At 39.6% G+C, this 21,844-nt stretch overlaps 1 protein-coding gene and 1 non-coding gene across 4 annotated transcripts; both read left to right on the top strand.

Moving 5' to 3' along the window:
* The first annotated feature begins 2,930 nt into the window (after window positions 1-2,930).
* ZNF879 (zinc finger protein 879) lies at window positions 2,931-18,966 on the top strand. 3 transcript variants are annotated; one of them, NM_001255974.2, is made up of 5 exons: window positions 2,949-3,028; window positions 4,095-4,165; window positions 6,986-7,112; window positions 7,555-7,650; window positions 16,749-18,961. In NM_001255974.2, exons 2-5 carry the CDS (start codon window positions 4,133-4,135, stop codon window positions 18,194-18,196), a joined length of 1,704 nt encoding a protein of 567 aa, NP_001242903.1. In that variant the 5' UTR covers window positions 2,949-3,028; window positions 4,095-4,132; the 3' UTR covers window positions 18,197-18,961. The 3 variants fall into 3 exon arrangements, with proteins under 3 accessions (XP_059743893.1, XP_059743894.1, NP_001242903.1); XM_059887910.1 differs by lacking the exon at window positions 7,555-7,650 and having other exon boundaries at window positions 2,931-3,028; window positions 16,749-18,966; XM_059887911.1 differs by lacking the exons at window positions 6,986-7,112; window positions 7,555-7,650 and having other exon boundaries at window positions 2,931-3,028; window positions 16,749-18,966.
* Window positions 8,264-8,460, top strand: LOC112447642 (U2 spliceosomal RNA). The gene has a single exon (XR_003035825.1). It is a non-coding gene; the product is annotated as a U2 spliceosomal RNA (small nuclear RNA).
* Window positions 18,967-21,844: the final 2,878 nt, after the last annotated feature.

Raw genomic sequence — 21,844 nt, 5'->3', positions numbered from 1 at the left:
GAATTCTCCAGCAAGAAATCTGGAATGGATTGCTGAACCCTCCTCCAGGGGATCTTCCCAACCCAGCGATTAAACGCACGTCTCCTGCATTGGCTGGCAATGCAGTGCTCCTGTATTGGTGGGCAAGTTCTTTACCACTAGCACCATCTTGGAAGCCCTTAAATGCTTTTACATTTAAACTAATTTGAGCAGTCCCGTCTTCTATTATTGTACAAGTAATATACAGGATATCTTGTGTTTCCTTTTTATACCCTGGTTGCTTTTAAGATTTTAGAGTTCTGAAATTTTCTCCAGGAAGTATTTCCTCCTCCTTTTCCCCACCCTCCTGGCCCCCTGCCAGTCATGCTCAGCACTTTATCGTCTATTTAATCTGAAGAAAGACCCAGGCTTTCTTCAGTTTGAATATGTTTTCTACTATATCTCTACATGTAATCTATTTGGAATTATTTCTTTCTCTTTTTTTTCTATTTTCTTCTGAATCTTTCTGTTAGATAGCCTTTGGCTCTCAGGGCACATATCTGCTACACACCTTCCAAGATTTTCAATTTCTGGTACTCCGATGGCATTTTCCTAGACCTGTATGGGTTTTATTACTTTAAAAATTATATATGGGGCTTCCCTTGTGGCTCAGCTGGTAAAGAATTCATGTTGCAATGTGGGAGACCTGGGTTCGATCCCTGGGTTGGGAAGATCCCCTGGAGAAGGGAAAGGCTACCCACTCCAGTTTTCTGGTCTGGAGAATTCCATGGACTATATAGTCCATGGGGTTGCAAAGAATCGGACATGACTAAAAATTATATATGGAAGTGTTTTTATTTTAAAGAATATGAAGAATATGTACATTTCAATGCTGTCTTGCCAATAATGGTTCACAATTATTTTATTTTAAATTATTACTTTTATTGTGGTAAAATACACATAATATAAAATTTACCAGTTCAACCATTTTTTAAGTGTATGGCTCAGTAGCATTAAGTATATTTTCACTGTTGTGCCATCATCACTACTAGTCATCTCCAGAACTTTTTCATTATCCCAATCTGAAATCCAAACCCAGTAAACAAGAAATCCTCACTTCCTCCTTCCCTTAGTCCCTGGTAACCAGTATTCTACTTTCCATCTATGAATCTGACTATTGTAGACACCTCGTATAGGTGGAATTATACAATATTTGTCTTTTTGAGTTTGCCTTATTTTACTTTTCATGTCTTCAAGATTCATCCATATTGTAGCATATATCAGATATTCCTTCCTTTTTATGGATGAACATTTCATTGTATGCATAGACCACATTTTGTTTACCCATTTACCAGTTCACTGACACTTGAGTTCTTCCTACTTTTTCACTATTTTGAATAACACTTCTGTGAACAGTAGTGTATAACCTGCTTGAGTCCTTGCTTTCAATTCTTTGGGGAATATACTTAGAAGTGGAATTGCTGGATTATATAGTAATTCTATTTTTAATACCGAGGATCCACCATACTATTTCCACAGCAGCTGTGTTGCAGGGAGGAAGCCAATTTTGACTCCATGTTGGAAACTGTTTCTTTGACTCGCTTTTCATTGCTTTAATTATTATAATCATACTCAGTGGCTTGCCTGAAGCACCCTGCCCCTCTGTTTGATTAAAGTACCTTTGTTCAACTGGTGAAGAGATAGTTTGTCCCTGCCCACCTGTGAACAGAAGAGATTAACACACCACTTCTGACGGCTGGACATTCCCTTGGAGATGTTTTGCAAGACTGAAGGCCCTTTCACTTTGTTTCCCCATTGCTTCTCCTTCTCTAGTCTGCCTTTTGACTTTAGTTCCTCATTGCTTCTTTCTCTCTGATCTATAAAATAACCTGGCATCCAGACCCCAATAAGATGATTATTTTGAGGCGCAAGCCTGCCATCTTCTTGGTCTGCCGTTCCCCTGATTAAAGTCTCCTCCTTGCCTCAACACCTTGAAGGTCAGATTTGTTGGCCTATGGTGAGAGGAGCAGACCAAACTTGGACTCGGTAACAGCTGCAGCATTTTACATTCTCAGCAGCAGTTCACAAGGATTCAATTTCAACAAGTCCTCACCAATGCAAGTTGCTTTCTGAATTATTTTGTTCTTGTCTTTGTTTTGATAGCAGCTATCCTAATAGATAAAGTGCTAGCTCATTGTGGTTTTGATTTGCAATTCTCTAAGGTTAGCAGTGTGTACTGTTGCATTTGACTATTTTTGCTTCAGATCTCTTTCTCATATTATTTTCCTGGTATATAATAATTAATCTCTTTATTCTCTACCTTAGGTGTCCTTTGGTTTTAGGCCTGGTTTTGTAAACTTTAATGGTGGCTATTTAAAAAAGCATTCACTTGATATTTATAGAATTGTATTATTTGGTATGTACAGTGCCAGACAATGAGGATGGAGTGGGAAAGAAGGGGGTTACTCTCAATACTGGAAAACAAGCTTTACAATTTAAAGGAACCCTTTTAAAAGAAGTAATGAATGTCACGAAAAGGGCAATACTAGGTCTATGTTTTTCTTTTCACCCCATGTGTCAGTTAAATTATATATATATATATTTTTTTTTTATTATAGGTTACAAAATTTAGACAATTTTTTAAATTAAAAAAGTCGTTAAATAGATACCAACAGTTTTCTCAATAACCAAGAAAAAGCAGCAGCAAGCGGCTAGTCTTCCACATTTTCTACTACATGCTCACTTTTTCCACTTATTATCATTGTCATCATAATTTTAAATACAACGGGTGCACGAAAGGACACGTGGTTACAGCCGAGGCTTCAGCCTCTGGCTTTTGCAAGACTGCTTTCTCTAGCCTTCCCTTCCTTAGACCTTCTCGGTCTCCGTAGAGGGCCGTGCCGTGGAGACGTCTGGGAAGTATAGTTCGAAAGGAAAAGCGCTAGGGTTCTCCTGTACGCACGCGCAGTTTTGCCCGGTGGCCTGGCGGCGGCGACGCTAAGTATCCTGCACTAGGTTCTCCTCTTACCTTCTGTAGGGTCCGCCGCTTCCCACGTCCCGGCGAGCACAGGTACAGACTGCCTTTGAGAGTGGGCCCGGGGTGTTAGGCTCCTACAGCAGGGGGCGGACAGAGGGTCAGCCGCGGCGAGTCCCAGCTTCGGGCGTCCAAGCCCGGGCGGCCTTGGCAGGTGAACGCGGCCGGAGGAGGGGGCGTTGCCCCGGCAAGGCCCCTCGACGGACGGCGCGGCTCAGTCTGGGCCAGGCTCCCAGAAAGGTGTCCCTCGAGAAGAGATTGCAAGGAGCTGTGTCTCATTTCGGGATTCGTGAGCCCTGAGGCGGTTTTCAGCTTTTACCGTTTGTTGGTATTTTCCCCCTGCAGTTGAAACTTAATGTTTATGCCTTTTGCCAACCTTGTATTTTGGCATTGTTCAGGCTGAATCCTGAGTGACTTAACTGTTTCCTTTTGTGTTTAATTTTGTCCACTTGTTAAGTTACGTCCCTTTCCTCTAAATGTTAAATTCATTTCTAGCCAACGAAGGTATTTTTTATGTCTTGTACTTTTAGGAGCGTGGGGGTATGGAAGGTGGATCGGTAACGTTTCCTTTTACAGTTAAGGATGTTTAATAACTTTCTTCACAAAGGAAACACAATGTCCAAGAGGAAGAGAAGAGGACTAATTTTTGGTTGGCTGTTTCTGAAAAGGACACCAATTCTTAAAATGACATTTGAAGAATTATTATAATCCTAATTACTACAGCTCAAAATACCTAAATGCAGGTGTGAAGAATATTTGTCATGTCTCATCAGTTTAATGTCTCTGTGAGCCCGGTGAGACTGCTGTTTACAGTGTTAATTTGTATCAGGTGGTTCTAATACCTTCATTTAATTCATCTTTATTCATGAATCATTGGCTGAAAGGTTGCAGGCTCAGGGACTGGAAGTCTGCTTACTGTGCACTCCTGGTTTTGGTGGTCAAGCACAGGTCCCCTCCAACTCAGAAATGCCTGGGCTTCCAGGTTTCCTTTGGTTTCTACAGGGTGCTCAGCCTGTGGAGACTTCTTAACCTGGTCTAACCCTAATGAGGAGGGGAGTGCAGATAGAATGGAAAGACCTCACACTTTCTTTCTCCCTTTTAGGTGCCCTCTCTAAAAGGAGCAGCAGGACGGAGGGAGAAATGGCCACAAGGTTGCTGCCAGCCCAGGCTCTGGTGAGTGAAGGTTTCTTTCTTGAACTGCCTTCTGGGCTTAGAGGTTGGGGACATGCGTCATCTATTGTTGAGCTTTTCTAGGTAATGAAGCCCACTGAGGGACCAGAATTGAGGAACTCCAAAAAGACGGTATTTCCCTTGCTGCAGGGCCAGCCTCTTTGTGAATTTTCCACTTAACCAGTTAGTGCTTGTTGACTTGGAAATGAATGGGCCCACAGGCCCCATGCCAATGCCATGCCCAGAGCTTTGTGAAGGATCCAGGTTTGTTTTGCCCCATGGAGGGCAGAGACATCGGGGAGTCAAATCTAGGAAATCAACTGAGAACTAATCTACTACAGTAATACCTGATCAGAGTCTGGGTGATTTTCTAAGAAGATCCTAGAAAGAAGACCTAGTAGTCAGAGATGCTTCCTACTATTGTGGTCAGAGATTCTTCCTGCTATTGTGCAGTTTTATACATATGAGCAGTATTAGGCTTATACAGTTGTTGAAAGGAAAAGAAGTTACAATTTGGGCTGTGGTTTGGAGGAGGGGACAGATTCAGGGAAGTGAGACTTCCCTGAGGTGAGAAGCATCTGGTTCACAGTGATTTCTTCCCTTTTTTGCCCTTTCACTTGGGGAACAATAATTAAAAGCATAATCTCTTTCCAACCCAGAAAACCTTTCCACATCAGTAGAAGAGAAAGAAAACACTTTTATTATTGAGTAAACATTACACCAGAATGTATTGTGTATTACTGGCAATCCACTAAAGAGATTGCAGAGACAGAAAGCTCACTTACATATCGCTAAGTGCATAACCCAGTTTTGCAGTTTGGAAATTTGTCAGGTAGCAAGTTAGGCCCATCTCCTCCTAGGAAATGGTGACCAGGTCCTTGAGGAAACAGTCCTGAATTGTGAGACTTATTTAGCCATTAAAAAGACTTACATACATTTGGTAAGGGAAATTCGGAAAGAAAATGAAGGATGGGGTTGGAGTCTTCTCACTTATTTCTAACAGCCTTTTATTTTTAATTTGCCGTTGCCCTTACCAATCAAAGAACACCCTGGCCTTGTGACTGCCTTTCTGGATTTTAGGGATAAAGTGTGGAAGTATTTTTACCTCTAGAAATGTGTCCTAAGAAAATAAGCTTTTTTGTGATGTGCAGGGACATTCAATCCAGTATTTTTAGGGTTACAAAAATGGAAATAACCTAAATACCCACCAGTAGATTAGTTAAGTAAACCATCTAATAATCTATAAGTAATCTATACAGTGAGATATGTGGCAGCAAATAAAAAGTGTTGAGTGGGGTAAAGTTATCTGTGTAACATTTTATTTTTATTTAAATTTAGGGCCATATTATCATGTAAAAAGTCTGAAAGAACACACAACAAGAAGTGAACAAACCTTGTATTTGATGGTAGGAAGTTACATTAATGTTGCTTTTTCTTTTTTTGTCTGCACCATGTGGCATGCAGGATCTTAGTTCCCTGACCAGGGATGGAACCCATCCCTCTGCAGTGGGAGCATAGAGTCTTAACCACTGGCTATCAGGGAAGTCCAACATTCCTTTTTCTTTTGCTTGTTGATCATTCCTAATTTGCTGAAAGAAAAAAAAAAGATTCTTAATAATAAAAGAAAGGGACCACCAGTTTAAAACAGGTGACTTGTGATGCACTGAAGCCGGAGATGTTCCCAAAGCCACATTCATGTGTCTGATGTACCGTGAGGCCAAACAAACCAAAACATCAGAGTTTGGAGTGGGAAAGGTTTATTGTAGGGCCGAGCAAGAACAGATGGCTTGTATGCAAAAAACTCAACTCCCTGATGGTTTTCAGGGAAAAGTTTTTTTAGGCAAAATTTGAGATACGGGCTGCAGACTGTAAATTTCTTCTGACTGGTTGGCAGTGAGGTAACAGGGCAGTGTTCCAGCACTGTTGTGCTCAGCCTTGAGTAACCATCCTCTGCCTGGGTGGGGGCCTTAGTTCCTGCAGAAGAACTCAAAGATACGTTCTTATGTGTGTCCCTTGAGTAGGAACCAGGACCCTGCTTTTTGGCTGCACAGTTGTTTCTTGACTCCTGTTCCTTTGTTTCTGCATTCCCTCAGTTCCCTCATTAGCGACTGTTTGAATATGCCCCTTGGGATTCAGAAAGGTCTAGGAGGTTGAAGCCCTTTTCCTACAAACAAGAAATGGAGACCATGGAAAGGCTTTATGTATATAGGAGGGCCCCTCAGGGCTCCTGCTTGGTTTCAGAGAGAAGTAGAACAAAGGCTTCTGGGATGGGGAGAGTCCCAGCTGCAGCCTTGTCACTTGGCTCTTCAAAGATTGTACAGCCCACGTGCTGGGGCTGCTTCTGGGAAAGCCACGCCTGGGGCCTTCTCAAAGCCTCCTTCACTGTGACTGGCAACATCCTTTCATCCGAGACAGAGGTGGTCCAAGGTGACCACAGAATCCAAGCACACCTGTTGCTCCCTGAGTGAGTGTACCGGAGGCTCCTTCTAAAACCCAGTTCTCATGTCTCACCTGTAAAATGAGTTTGGTCTAGGTGATTGTTGTACCTTTCTATGCCTAGAGTTCTGTGTTTCCCTCATTCTGATTTTATTCCACGACTTCAAGTGTTTTATGTTGTTTGGCTGCTGAATTTCATTTTGCTGGGAGCACAATGCTTCACTGACAGTAGGTAGGTGACAGAGATGTATGTGCTGAGTACAGGAGGGGTGGTCAGGAAGTATTCAGCTTGAAACTGCTCAGAACCTAGAATGGTGACAGGGTTGCTGCTCAGTCATCCCACTGCGGGTATGGTCGTGGGTGAGCAGGAATGGGTTTCTGTTACAGGTGTCTGTGACATTCAGGGATGTGGCTGTGTTCTTCAGCCGGGACGAGTGGCTGTGCCTAGACTCTGCGCAGAGAACCTTGTACCAGGAGGTGATGCTGGAGAACTACAGCACCCTGTTCTCTCTGGGTAAGGACATTTCCTTGTGATGTAGAATCTGCTGGGGGAGCACCTTGGTGCCCTCTCCGAGGAGGGCATGGCCAGACTCAGCCCACAGGTAGACTCAGAAAGCAGCGGTTGCTGTTGCCCTCAGCTGCAGGGACAAGTCTCAGCTTGGCACAGTTGGTGATGGGCATCCTCTCTGTACTCTTCCTGTCTTCTGCCCCCTGGACTCTGTCCCTCTGCGTCTTACAGGAGGTTCCAGCTTAGAGGAATGTACAACCAGAGCCCTGACTTTCTTCCTGAGACCACTTCCTGGCCCTCCTCTGGGAGCCTGGTTTTAAGCCCTTCTCAGAACAAATCTATTTACTCTCAACTGTCCTTTGCCCCAGACTCTGGGGCTGGATCTGAGTGAGTCACTGGCCACTCATGTCTGCACCATGGATTCATTCTCTTTCTTGCTCATGAACAGGGATTCTGTTTTCCAAACCAAAAGTTATCCTCCGGTTAGAACAAGGGGAAGACCCCTGGATGGTGGAAAATGGAGTTTCTCAAAGCACATATCTAGGTGAGTGACAGTAATTGGGAAATGGGCATAGCATTTCCGAGCTGCTTGGGCTTTGCTGATCGGTAAGGAGGAGATACTGGCCATGCTTGGGAGATACTGACCAAGATGCTCCTTATGTTTCAGGATAGGTGGGAAATGCTGGGAAGGGCATATCGTCACTCGACCTTTTTGAGTACTTGGTATAGCAGGCTCAGAGGGAGAGTTGAATTCTTCCAGTATGAGTTGTACTTTGTCATATGTCCTTTGTAATTTGAATGCAGAGCATGTAATGTGTAAAGGTTTGTGATTCATATCTTCTTCCTTTTTTCTTTTACTGGTTTGATTATTTTCTTAAATTATTTTCTTTTTATGATTTGAACAAACCTTTTATCACTACAATGCATTCCTCATTGTCCCACCTTGGGTCTTTGCTTTGACTAACCTGCTACTTTTTACACATGGTTTAGCTAAAAAACCAAAATGATGCATGTATATTTATGTACTATGCAAGAGAGAGACAGCAAGGTTAGCAAAATGGTAACAGTTATTGAATTTAGGCAGAAGGTTTGCAGATATTAAACATAGCTTTCTCCTCATTCTTTTGGTGTGAAACAATTTTAAAATAACATGTTCCATCACTTCTCAGCCTTTTGGCTAAGATCTAAGTGTAGTATCTGTTCTTAACAGTTTAAAATAGTATGGTCCAGACCCTGGCTGCTAAAATGTATCTCTCAGTCTCTAAAATCCCTGTGGGTTGCTGAATCATAAGGTCTTGGTTTCTGTTGCATTTTAAAGTTTGTCTTTGTTTCTGACACTGGAGGATGACTCACTCTTTTGAGTTTTGCTCCTTGTCAGGAATTTATTTATCCTGATGGCAAAAGATAGGTTTTCTGTGTCAGTTCAGTCTGTGTTTCTATTTATGAGTTCTGTCTTGAGATTTTTGCCTTTGGTTTGACTAGAGTATTTCCTGACTAATGTTTCAGAAAGGTTCATGTATACTCTATTTGTACCTGTCTAATATCAATTCTTTTCCCTCTCCTGTGGGAATTATGTTTTGTATCTAGAACTCTGGCATCAGTTTTTATTTCCTAGAAATTGTTCAGCCTTTGTTCCACTGCTTTGGGGTTGAGTATTGTTGACTGTAAGCCTCTCTTTCCCCCACCACCTCTGTTTCCATTTAGAAAACCCTTTTCTCCTTTTTCATTTTTTGATAACCTTTTCATCTTGAAATTCACAAGTTTCATTAAGCTGTATCAAGGAAGTTTTTTTTTTAATACTATTCAGCATTCATGGGGGCCACTGCTTTGAAGACCCAAGTCTTTTTTTCATTTCAGTGATTTTTTTCTCTACCCACTTACTGACAAATATTCTGCCATATTCCATGGACAATTGGAGGTGCATGACTGTAAGAATAACAATATGAAACAGAAATTCAGTCACAGCTGTCAGAAATAAATGTATCTGTTGAATGAGTTTCAAATTTGGTTGTGAGCTTTCTGATTGGCAAAGAAATTACTAATTTCAAATTGACTATATTCTTTTGTAAGATTTAAAAAATTAATTATTTTTAATTTATTTGAGGTGTGCATGGTATTAAAGTGAGAAACAGAAAAACAAAAGAAAAGATTGATTTGAAATTTTACCAACCATACTGAGTCATTGTTAATATTTTACTATTCTTTCAGACTGAATATTTGAGTGTGTTTGTATATGAGAAAGACACACAGAGAAACAGATTGATTGTACATATTGTTCTTGAGCTTGTTTTTAGTTATAAATGTTTAATTATTTAGCCATCATTGAATAGAGGTCTACCTCATTGAAAGAACTCTACTGTATTGTTGAGCCATATTTTATTAAACAGTCTTCCTTTTGGAAATTTTAGTTTCCCATTTTTCACTATTAATATTGTTATCATTGCTGTCATGGCTGTGGAATATAAAAGTAAAAGGAAGGGGTAAAGTTCCAAATAATTATAGCACAAAGGCACAAGTCAGTCAGTTCAGTTGCTAAGTTGTGTCTGACTCTTTGTGACCCCATGAACCGCAGCATGCCAAGCTTCCCTGTCCATCACCAACTCCCAGAGTTTACCCAAACTCATGTCCATTGAGTCAGTGATGCCATCCAACCATCTCATCCTCTGTTGTCCACTTCTCCTCCTGCCCTCAATCTTCCCCAGCATCAGGGTCTTTTCCAATGAGTCAGCTCTTCGCATCAAGTGGCCAAAAATTGGAGTTTCAACTTCAACATCAGTCCTTCCAATGAACACTCAGGACTAATTTCCTTTAGGATGGACTGGTTGGATCTCCTTGCACTCCAAGGGACTCTCAAGAGTCTTCTCCAACACCACAGTTCAAAAGCATCAATTCTTCTGCACTCAGCTCTCTTTATACTCCAACTTTCACATCCATACATGACTACTGGAAAAACCATAGCCTTGACTAGATGGACCTTTGTTGACAAAGTAATGTCTCTGCTTTTTAATATGCTGTCTAGGTTAGTCATAACTTTCCTTCCAAGGAGTAAGTGTCTTTTAATTTCTTGGCTGCAGTCACCATCTGCAGTGATTTTAGAGCCCCCCAAAATAAAATCAGCCACTGTTTCCCCATCTATTTCCCATGAAGTGATGGGACCGGATGCCATGATCTTAGTTTTCTGAATGTTGATCTTTAAGCCAACTTTTTCACTCTCCTCTTTCACTTTGATCAAGAGGCTTTTGAGTTCCTCTTCTCTTTCTGCCATAAGGGTGGTGTCATCTGCATATCTGAAGTTATTGATATTTCTCTGGCAATCTTGATTCCAGCTTGTGCTTCCTCCAGCCCGGTGTTTCTCATGATGTACTCTGCATATATGTTAAATAAGCAGGGTGACAATATACAGCCTTGACGTACTCCTGGAACCAGTCTGTTGTTCCATGTCCAGTTCTAACTGTTGCTTCCTGACCTGCATACAGGTTTCTCAGAAGGCAGGTCAGGTGGTCTGGTATTCCCATCTCTTTCAGAATTTTCCATAGTTTACTGTGATCCACACAGTCAAAGGCTTTGGCATAGTCAGTAAAGCAGAAATAGATGTTTTTCTGGAACTCTCTTGTTGATGATGCTTTTTCCAAGCAGATGTTGGCGCTTGGATCTCTGGTTTCTCTCCCTTTTCTAAAACCAGCTTGAACATCTGGAAGTTCACAGTTCACGTATTGCTGAAGCCTGGCTTGGAGAATTTTGAGCATGACTTTACTAGTGTGTGAGATGAGTGCAATTGTGTGGTAGTTTGAACATTCTTTGACATTTCCTTTCTTTGGCATTGGTATGAAAAGTGACCTTTTCCAGTTCTGTGGCCACTGCTGAGTTTTCTAAATTTGTTGACAAATTTAGTGCAGCACTTTCACAGCATCAACTTTTAGGATTTGAAATAGCTCAACTGGAATTCCATCACCTCCACTAGCTTTGTTCGTAGTGATGCTTCCTCAGGCCCACTTGACTTCACACTCCAGGATGTCTGGCTCTAGGTGAGTGATCACACCATCATGATGATCTGGGTCGTGAAGATCTTTTTTGTATAGGTCTTCTGTGTATTCTTGCCACCTCTTCTTAATATCTTCTGCTTCTGTTAGGTGCATACCATTTCTGTCCTTTATCGAGCCCATCTTTACATGAAATGTTCCCTTGGTATCTCTAATTTTCTTGAAGAGATCTCTAGTCTTTCCCATTCTGTTGTTTTCCTCTATTTCTTTGCATTGATCACTGCGGAAGGCTTTCTTATCTCTCCTTGCTCTTCTTTGGAACTCTGCATTTGGATGGATAATAACTTTCCTTTTCTCCTTTGCTTTTTGCTTCTCTTCTTTTCACAGCTATTTGTAAGGCCTCCCCAGACAGCCATTTTGCTTTTGTGCACTTCTTTTCCTTGGGGATGGTCTTGATCCCTGTCTCCTGTACAATGTCACAAACCTCCATCCATAGTTCATCAGGCACTCTATCTATCAGATCTAGCCCCTTAAATCTATTTCTCACTTGCACTGTATAATCATAACGGATTTGATTTAGGTCATACCTGAATGGTCTAGTGGTTTTCCCCACTTTCTTCAATTTAAGACTGAATTTGGCAATAAGGAGCTCATAATCTGAGACACAGTCAGCTCCCAGTCTTGTTTTTGTTGACTGTATAGAGCTTCTCCATCTTTGGCTGCAAAGAATATAATCAATCTGATTTCAGTCTTGACCATCTGGTGATGTCCATGTGTAGAGTCTTCTCTTGTGTTGTTGGAAGAGAGTGTTTGCTATGACCAGTGCGTTCTCTTGGCAAAAGTCTATTAGCCTTTGCCCTGCTTCATTATGTACTCCAAGGCCACATTTGCCTGTTACTCCAGGTGTTTCTTGACTTCCTACTTTTGCATTCCAGTCCCCTATAATGAAAAGGACATCTTTTGGGGGTGTTAGTTCTAAAAGGTCTTGTAGGTCTTCATAGAACCGTTCAACTTCAGCTTCTTCAGCATTACTGGTCAGGGTTATAGACTTGGATTACTGTGATATTTTTATGGTTTGCCTTGGAAACAAACAGAGATCATTCTGTCATTTTTGCGATTGCATCCAAGTACTACATTTTGGACTCTTTTGTTGACTATGATGGCTACTCCATTTTTTCTAAGTGATTCCCGCCCAGAGTGATAGATACAATGGTCATCTGAGTTAAATTCACCCATTCCAGTCCATCTTGTTTGCCGATTCCTAGAATGTCGATGTTCACTCTTGCCATCTCCTGTTTGACCACTTCCAATTTGCCTTGATTCATGAACCTAACATTCCAGGTTCCTGTGCAATACTGCTCTTTATAGCATCAGACCTTGGGTCTATCACCAGTCACATCCACAACCGGGTGTTGTTTTTGCTTTGGCTCCATCCCTTCATTCTTTCTGGAGTTATTTCTCCACTGATCTCCAGTAGCATACTGAGCAGCTACTGATCTGGGGAGTTCATCTTTCAGTGTCCTATCTTTTTGCCTTTTCATATTGTTCTTGGGGTTCTCAAGGCAAGAATTATGATTAAAAAGATTTATTGAAAAACTACTCAACTTCATTATAAATCAGAGAAATTCAAAGTAAAGAAATATCATTTTTCCCTTTAATAGGGAATATTACAAAAGGTTAAGAAATACACATTCAGTGTTTTGCTACTGTTCTGAGCAGTAAGCACTATCTTTAGTGGGATTTTGTTTGAAGTATTTCTGGCTTTATTTACAGAAATCCCAGGCTTAAGAATTTTTCTTAAGAAAATAATTCCATAATTGTGCAGAGCTGCAAAGATAGTGTAAAGGAATGTTTGCTTTAACATGAGGCATTACTTGAAGTAAAGAAAGCTAAATGACTTAGAAGGGGATTTATTAAATGTGACATATTCATGTACTGGAATACTGTAGCCATCAAAATGATATCAGCCTACTGTCATTCACATGGAGAGAAGTTCATGATTTTTATCCCCAAACTTTAAAGTTTTTATTTTGTATTGGTGTATAACCAATTAACAATGTTGTTGTAGTTTTAGGTGAACCGAGAAGGGACTCAGCCATACATATTCATGTATCCATTCTCCCCCAAACTCCTCTCCCATCCAGGCTGGCACACAGCATTAAACAGAGTTCTATGTACTATAGATCCTTGCTGAATATCCGTTTTGAATATAGCAGTGTGTATGTGACCTTCCCAAAGTCCCTAACTATCTCTTCCCACTGGCAACCATAAGTTCCTTTTTCTAAGTCTGTGAGTCTCTATGTTTTGTATGTAAATTCATTTGTATCATTTCTTTTTAGATTCCACATATAAGGGAGGTCATATGATATTTCTTTCTCTGACTTAACGTCACTCAGTATGACACTGTAGGTCTGTCCACATTGCTGCAAATGGCAAGATTTCATTCTTTTTAATGGCTGAGTAATATTTTATTGTATATATGTACCACACAATAATTTTTTTTAAGTGAAGTGGTGCAGGAAGGTTAGTTTCAACCCACTTTAATTTTTTAAGTAAAAGTGTTTTCTTTCTCTATTGAAAAATTCTGGTGAGCTAAATTCCACATTTAGCAGTGATTGATTATATTTGCATGATATGTTTATGGGTAAACTACATTTTCATTTTAATAGTTTTCTGGAATTTCTTAATTTTTCTTACAATGGTTATACATTTCCTTTTTATATAAGAATATTAAAGCTCTATTATAAAATATATTCATTCCTTTTGAATCAGTAACCCCATTCTTGAATAGTAATCTAAGTGATAAAAATGGTAGACAAAATCATTTTCAAAAATGTACTCTCCCAGTGTTCCCTGTATCACTATATAGCCGCATCTCCATTGGATTCCCCAGGCCAGAGTGTTAGTTGCTCAGTTGTGTTTGACTGTTTGCTACCCCTTGGACTGTAGCCCACCAGCCTCTTCTGTTAATGGAATCCTCCAGGCAAGAATAGTGGAGATCCCTTCTCCAGGGGATCTTTCTGACCCAGGGATTGAACCTGAGTCTCTTGCATTGCAGGCAGAGTCTTTACCATCTGAGCCACCAGGGAAACCCCAAGCCAAAAGCTAGGCATTACGGTTGAGTCCTCTCACTTATTCTGTACTCCTTATTCACAGGTGAACATCCCTGTGGTCTCTGTTTTTAAAATACCCCAGTGTGCCTGCTTCCATTACCATGCCAGTGCAAACTGCCGTAACCTTCATCCAGGAAGACTGGTGGAGCCTCCTAATTGGCAGCCCTGCACCTGTCTTTGTTTTCTTTTCCTCTTTCCCCCCAATTACAGTCCATTTGTCACACAACTCCATAGTTTTCCTTTTTAAACAAAACCATCGTGTTCTTCCAACCCCGCAATGATCCTTAGAAGAAATTCCAAATACTGCCCTATATTTTACAAAACCTTGCATGATGTGACCCCCTGCCCATCTCATCTCCTCCTCTTGAAGCACTCTCCCCTGTTTCCCTCTTGCTTAGGCCACACTAGTTCTTTATATTCTGCAAACACACAGAGCTTTTTCCTGCCTTGTGGCCTTTGTAATTGCTCTTCTTACCCAATTTTTACATGGACAACTCTTTATGTTATTTAAATCTTTAATTTTATTTCCTCACCATAGTTTGAAATATCAAGTTGTACACATCACCTTGTTTTTGTTTATTTTCCCACAGTTGTCATCACTCCCAGTACTTTATTTGGTTACTTGGTCATTGTCAATATTGGCTGTTAGAATGTAAGCCCTGTGAAAACACGACTCTTGTCTGGCATGTTCTCTATAATCCTGAGTCTTGACCTTTGCGTGGTACATAGTGGATGCCAAGTAGGCACTGTCAGTGAAATGGATTACATTATTCATAGCACTCAAGGAGTCCCCAAACTTCACTAGTTGAGGCTGTGTTTCAAAGAGACTTTTAGAGGCAGTGCTTCTCCCACTTGTTTATAGCCCCTCTGCAATTTTCTCTTGGTTTTGGCTTGAATGTACTGGTGGCTGACCTGAAAGATGAAGCTGAATAATATACAACCTGCTGTACGCAGATATACTGTATACCCTGCTGACCTCTGCTTTGTTACTAGGTCAGGCCTGGTTCCTTTACTAGAAGAGCTCCCATCTCAGTTCCTCAGCCCACCCACATATAGTTTTCTTCAGACTTTTCCCCACCCAGGTAGATCTTCCATTCTGCTTCTTTTTCTTGCTCTTCTTTTTCTCACCCTTTTCTCAGTTCAGTTCAGTTGCTCAGTCGTGTCTGACTCTTTGCGACACCGTGGACTATAGCATGCCAGGTTTCCCTGGCCATCGTCAACTCCTGGAGCTTACTCAGATTCATGTCCATCAAGTTGGTGATGCCATCCAACCATCTCATCCTATGCCATCCCCTTCACCTGCCTTTAATCTTTCCCAGCTTCAGGGTCTTTTCCAGTGAGTCAGTTCTTCGCATCAAGTGGCCAAAGTATTGGAATTTCAGCTTCAGCATCAGTCCTTCCAATGAATATTCAAGACTGATTTCCTTTAGGATGGACTGGTTGGATGTCCTTGCAGTCCAAGGGACTCTCAAGAGTCTTCTCCAACACCACAGTTCAAAAGCATCAATTTTTTGGTGCTTAGATTTCTTTATGGTCCAGCTCTCACGTCCAAACCTGACTACTGGAAAAACCGTAGCTTTGACTAGATGGACCTTTGTCAGCAAAGAGATGTCTTTACTTTTTAATACACTGTTTAGGTTTGTCATAGCTTTTGTTCCAAGGAGCAAGCATCTTTTCATTTCATGGCTGCAATCACCATTTGCAGTGATTTTGGAGCCCAAGAAACTAAAGTCTCTCACTGTTTCCATTGTTTACCCATCTGTTTGCCATGAAGTGATAGGACTGGATGCCATAATCTTGGTTTTTTGAATGTTGAGTTTTAAGCCAGCTTTATTACTCTCCTTTTTCACTTTCATCAAGAGGCCCTTTAGTTCCTCTTTGCTTTCTGCCATAAAGGTAGTGTCATCTGCATATCTGAGGTTATTGATATTTCTCCCAGGAATCTTGATTCCAGCTTGTGCTTCAGCCAACCCAGAATTTTGCTTGATGTACTCTGCATATAAGTTAAATAAGCAGGGTGATAATATATAGCCTTGACGTACTCCTTTCCTGATTTTGAACCAGTCTGTTGTTTATGTCCATTTCTAACTGTTGCTTCTTGACCTGCATACAGATTTCTCAGGAGGCAGGTAAGGTGGTCTGGGATTCCCATCTTTTTAAGAATCTTCCACAGTCTGTTGTGATCCACACAGTCAAAGGCTTTGCCATCATCAATAAAGCAAAGTAGATGTTTTTCTGAAATTCTCTTGCTTTTTCTATGATCCAGTAGATGTTGGCAATTTGATCTCTGGTTCCTCTGCCTTTTCTAAATCCAGCTTGAATATCTGAAAGTTCTTGGTTCACGTACTGTTGAAGCCTAACTTGGAGAATTTTGAGCATTACTTTGCTAGCGTGTGAAATGAGTGCAGTTGTGCAGTAGTTTGAACATCTTTGGCAAGTACCTCTTCTAAGCACTCCATAAATATAGTTGTTAGCCATCCTTGTATTTTTTGATGTTATTTTTCTTTATTCTCAGTGCAAGAGAGACTTACATGTTTCATTTATTTTAGGATGGGAGAGCTTGTTTGAAACCAGAATTTCTGAAGAAGAAAATCAGGAAGTAATGAATCAACTCTTAGGTGATGGTCCTTTTGACTTTAGGTTGGGAAAAATCTACATAAACGAGGAAACCCTAGAGAATCAACAAAGCAAAGAAAACAGAGCTTTGAGGGAAGTCTTAGTTACCATCAAGAAAACATGCATGAAGGACAAGAGCTTTATAGGTATTGACCTTGGGAAAAATCTTGATCTGAAATTATCACTTATTAGAAAACCCAGAATCATTTCCAGAGGAAGGAAACCTTGTTCACAGCAGTATTCAATTCTATTTAAACAGCTGGGAATCAGCACAGTGCGTAAGTGTTACAAGTGTAATATCTGCGGGAAAATCTTCCTCCACAGTTCTTCCCTGAGTAAACATCAGAGAATCCATACTGGAGAGAAACTCTATAAATGTAAGGAATGTAGGAAAGCTTTTAGCCAAAGCTCGTCTCTAACTCAGCACCTGAGAGTTCATACTGGAGAGAAGCCTTACATATGTAGTGAATGCGGAAAAGCCTTCAGTTTCACTACATCTCTCATTGGACATCAGAGAATGCATACTGGAGAGAGACCCTATAAATGTAATGAATGTGGAAAAACATTTAAAGGTAGTTCATCCCTTAATAATCACCAGCGAATTCATACTGGAGAAAAGCCCTATAAGTGTAATGAATGTGGGAGAACCTTTAGCCAGTGCTCATCTCTTATTCAGCATCATAGAATTCATACTGGAGAGAAACCATATGAATGTAGTCAGTGTGGGAAAGCCTTTACTTCAATATCACGACTAAGTAGACACCACAGAATTCATACTGGAGAGAAACCTTTTAATTGTAATGAGTGTGGAAAGGTGTTTAGTTACCACTCAGCCCTTATTATACATCAGAGAATTCACACTGGTGAGAAACCTTATGCCTGTAAAGAATGCGGGAAAGCCTTTAGCCAAAGCTCAGCTCTTATACAACATCAAAGAATTCACACTGGAGAAAAACCCTACAAATGTAATGAATGTGGGAAAGCTTTCTCCTGGATTTCACGGCTTAATATACACAACAGAATCCATACTGGAGAGAAACCATATAATTGTAAGGAATGTGGAAAAGCTTTCAGTTCGCACTCAGCAGTTAATACTCATCGAAAGATTCATACCGGAGAGAAACCTTATAAATGTAATGACTGTGAAAAAGCTTTCAACCAAAGCTCAGCACTCATTCAGCACCAGAGAATTCATACTGGAGAGAAACCATATAATTGTAAAGTATGTGGGAAAGCCTTTAGACAAAGTTCATCCCTTATGACACATATGAGAATTCATACAGGAGAAAAGCCCTATAAATGTAAAGAATGTGGGAAAGCTTTCAGTCAGAGCTCGTCTCTTACAAATCATCAGAGGACTCATACTGGAGAAAAACTATAAGTTAAATGCATGGGGAAAAACCTTCCAACTGAAGTTCATTCCTTACAAAATATCAAAGAATTCATTCTGGGGAGAAAATCACGAGTAGTTAATTGTGCATTAAACTTCAGGATTTAGACCTTGCCAAACATCAGAAACTTATGATGGAAGGTAACCTTAGAAATATTAGGAAAGCTTGTATAAAATGTTTCTTCATACATTCTTAACTTATTACTGACTATAAAATAGAAAATTTATCAGATCAAAGGGTTGGTATTTTATTTTTTTTCTAGTGATATGTGGTAACAGCCACCAGCTTTCACAGGCATCACTGGGAAGCTTGTTGATTAATGGAAAAGTGCAGCCATAAAATCCAGACTTTGGATTAGTCTAGGATTGTATATTTTTGAAACTGCATTAGAGTTTCAAAGCCAGTTGTACTAAGAAAAATGTATTAGAGATGAAATGTAAACAGATGACCTGGAACTACCTCACTGTCAGTAAAATTTGTTTTTTTAAGAGTTTAAAAGCAACTTCTGTACTTGGTGGTTGTTAAAACTTTTGAGTTATTTCTCCTGTGCTTCCTAAGCCATTCACCTGAAAATAAAATCACTCTGTAAACTGGTTTAAGTTTTGGGAGTGTTCTCCCTGACTACTTGTTCCAAATTCTGAATCAGATCTAAAGTTACTTTATTTCAAATCACAAAATACATGGTATTTCACTTGTTTTTCTCATAAATTGATTACCAGTGTTGTATTACCTTGAGAATTAAAGATAATTTAGACAACTACTGCTTTTGCAAGTTGATTTACTGATAAGAGTTGTTAAAAATTATCTTGCAATGTAAGCATAGGGAGCATGACTCTTGGCTGCAAGGCTGTGTGCCTGCTTCCTTGAATTCTCTGGTTACCAGCCACCAGGAAGACCCAGGAACACATGGAACTCTGGTTGTCCTCCTGTTAGGTCAAGTGAACAAGGTAGTTTTCACGCTTATGTTTTACTTTCACCTCCATCAGGTGATGCTTGCTCTGTTTCACACTGTGAGGACCACTAGACAAAAGTTGAGGCTCTAAGTTCAGATGCTTTTTCCTCCAAAAATTGGGCTGTGTCCTTTAACAAGTTACTGATCCCAGAAACCATTTCTACAATGTGAACAGTAATTTGAACAAGATAAAAACAAATCATACTAATATTGTTGAGCTTAACAGAGGCTAACATCTAATTTTGCCAATTTTATCAGGAGTAAGCAAGCACTTAAGAACCAGAATACTCATTTCATTGAAAAAACTGTTAGTTTTTTTCTATTTGCCAAGGTGCTTTAAAAAAAAAAACCTCCAAAATGGTTAGGAGTGGAGATTAAGTAAAGCAAAAATTAGTGAATTCAGTTTTGCCTCTTAGGACTAATCAGTCTCATTGTTTCAGACTTGTGAGGAACAAATTCTTCAGGGTCGTTTAGTATTCTGCTTGCAATGTCCCTTTTCATATAACCATTCTTTTAAATTCTCCGATTACCTAAGGGAAGTTCCTAGGAAATACATAACTTTCCTAGGAAAGATAGAGCTTCTTAGTTTGGAGTGCTATACCAGAGACTGGATAGCTTATAAACAATGGACATTTATTTCTCACAATTATGGCTGGGAAGTCTAAGTTCAGGGCATCAACATGGTTGTGTTGTGGTTAAAATCCCCTTATTTCTGGTGCCTTCTCACCATGTCCTCATGGTGAGGGATCTCTCAGGGCCTCTTTTTTTAAGGGCATTGATCTATTCATGAGGGAGGTAGCCTCATGAGAGATACCTCCCAAGGCTCCACCTCCTAATAACATCACCTTTGGGGTTGGATTTCAACATGTATTTTGAGGGGACACAAACTTTCAGACCATAGCATTCCATAATATCAATGACCTAAAATCATCAAAAATCACACAATATTTTTAAGGTGAGGCCTATCAAACTTGCAGGTAATATTTATATCTTTAGCAGGATCCTTCAGAGGAGATAATCTGTAAGCTTGATGATTTCTAATATAACCCAGTACCAAAATCAGGCAAGGAAAATACAAGAAAGATTGCAGTCCAGTATCAGCCATCAACACATGTAAAAATCCTAAACAAGGCATAAGTAGATGGTACCAAAAGTACCTAGACATAGTACTAGTTTTACTGATAAGTACAGGTTATTCATGGAGATGCATGGGTTGTTTTAACATTAGGAAGCTTACAGATGCTATGTGCCATTTTAATATTAACAGAAATCCATAGGTTCGTCTCAATAGATGCAAAAAAAACAACCAAAATACTCAGCACCTACTCATGATTAAAAACTTTAACCAAGCAGCAGTAGGAAAGAAGTTTATAACTGGATAAAAAGCTATTTACCAAAAAACCGGCTGAAAAAAAAATGGTAAAAGATTAGAAGTATTCATGACATGACAAGTATGGGGAAAGAATAGACTACTCAATAATGGTTCTAAGAAGCATAAATGGTTCATCCACATAGAAAAAAACCTATTTTTTTCTATGCCTACTGTCACCATATCAAGAGTTATATGCTAGGCAAAACTGACTTTTGGAAGAATATGTAAGCAATAACTTTATGACCACAAGATAAGGATTTTTTAAACAGGACACAAATAAGCTTTATAAAATGTTTATAATGTTTGCTCACATTGAAATAGGGAACTTGTGGTTATCAGAATATACCAAAAAGGAAAAGACACAAAACAGAATGAAATGTTTCTACAACATGCCCAGTATGTTTTCTGGAAAATCTGAATGATTTGTATGGATCAATTAAAAAGAAAAACCTAATAGAAAAAAAGTGATCTGAATACATGACTACTTATTTCATAGATGAGAAAAGAGAAATTTCTAAAAACATAAAAGGATATTTCATTGGGACCAATGTAAATTCGGACCATAGATATGATTTTATAAGTACAGATGAGCAAATATGTATTACAATACTGAGTTTTGGAATATATGTGAAATAACTGGGATTCATACCCTACTAGTGGGAGTATAAATCAATACAGATCATTGACATCTTACAAAGTCGAATATTTGCTTGCTTACTGGCACCTGTACATGCTAGATAAATGTTTGCATATGAGCACAAAGAATTATATATAAAGATACTTATACTGATCATAATAGCAAATATTTGGAAGTAGTCTGAATGTCCATTAGTAGGAGAATGTATTCAGTAAACACCAATGAAAATCAATGAACCAAAGCTATATACAAAACAGATGAATTTTAAAACATACTGAGTCCTAAAAAGTCATGGGAAACTATATTAGGGATAACAATTTTTTTGCAAAATTAAGTTTATACTAAGTGATATGTGGGGAAGATCATAAAAACAAGTGATTGGATGAGATGGTATTTTAGTTATAATTAACCACCCAAACATAGAAGACTGCAAATAAGAAAAAGTATTTGAAGTCCTAAGTATTGCAATCAAGAGGCACAGATTCTAACAGCAACTCAAATGTGCTCCAAGGGGACTATTTATTTCCCAAGGGAAATAAAACATTGGGGTTTATAAAAGCAACAGATAAGGCATTCCAGAGGTGTTTAAAGATGTATTTTTACAGAAATATGGTGGCATTCAGTCACTTGTGGACAGCAAATTGTTTGCTAATCCATGATCTCTAATGAATAAGGAA

The sequence above is a fragment of the Bos taurus genome, chromosome 7 (assembly GCF_002263795.3).
Source record: "Bos taurus isolate L1 Dominette 01449 registration number 42190680 breed Hereford chromosome 7, ARS-UCD2.0, whole genome shotgun sequence".
In the NCBI taxonomy this organism is placed as follows: Eukaryota; Metazoa; Chordata; class Mammalia; order Artiodactyla; family Bovidae; genus Bos; species Bos taurus.
This window is presented reverse-complemented; position numbering and strand designations above follow the sequence as displayed.

Bases quoted from the DNA above. Each gene is read 5' to 3' on its own strand.
- ZNF879 (NM_001255974.2), top strand. From the start codon at position 4,133: ATGGCCACAAGGTTGCTGCCAGCCCAGGCTCTG. The intron at 4,166-6,985 runs GTGAGTGAAGGT...TTTCTGTTACAG, and splicing joins TGCTGCCAGCCCAGGCTCTG to GTGTCTGTGACATTCAGGGA. The intron at 7,113-7,554 runs GTAAGGACATTT...GCTCATGAACAG, and splicing joins CAGCACCCTGTTCTCTCTGG to GGATTCTGTTTTCCAAACCA.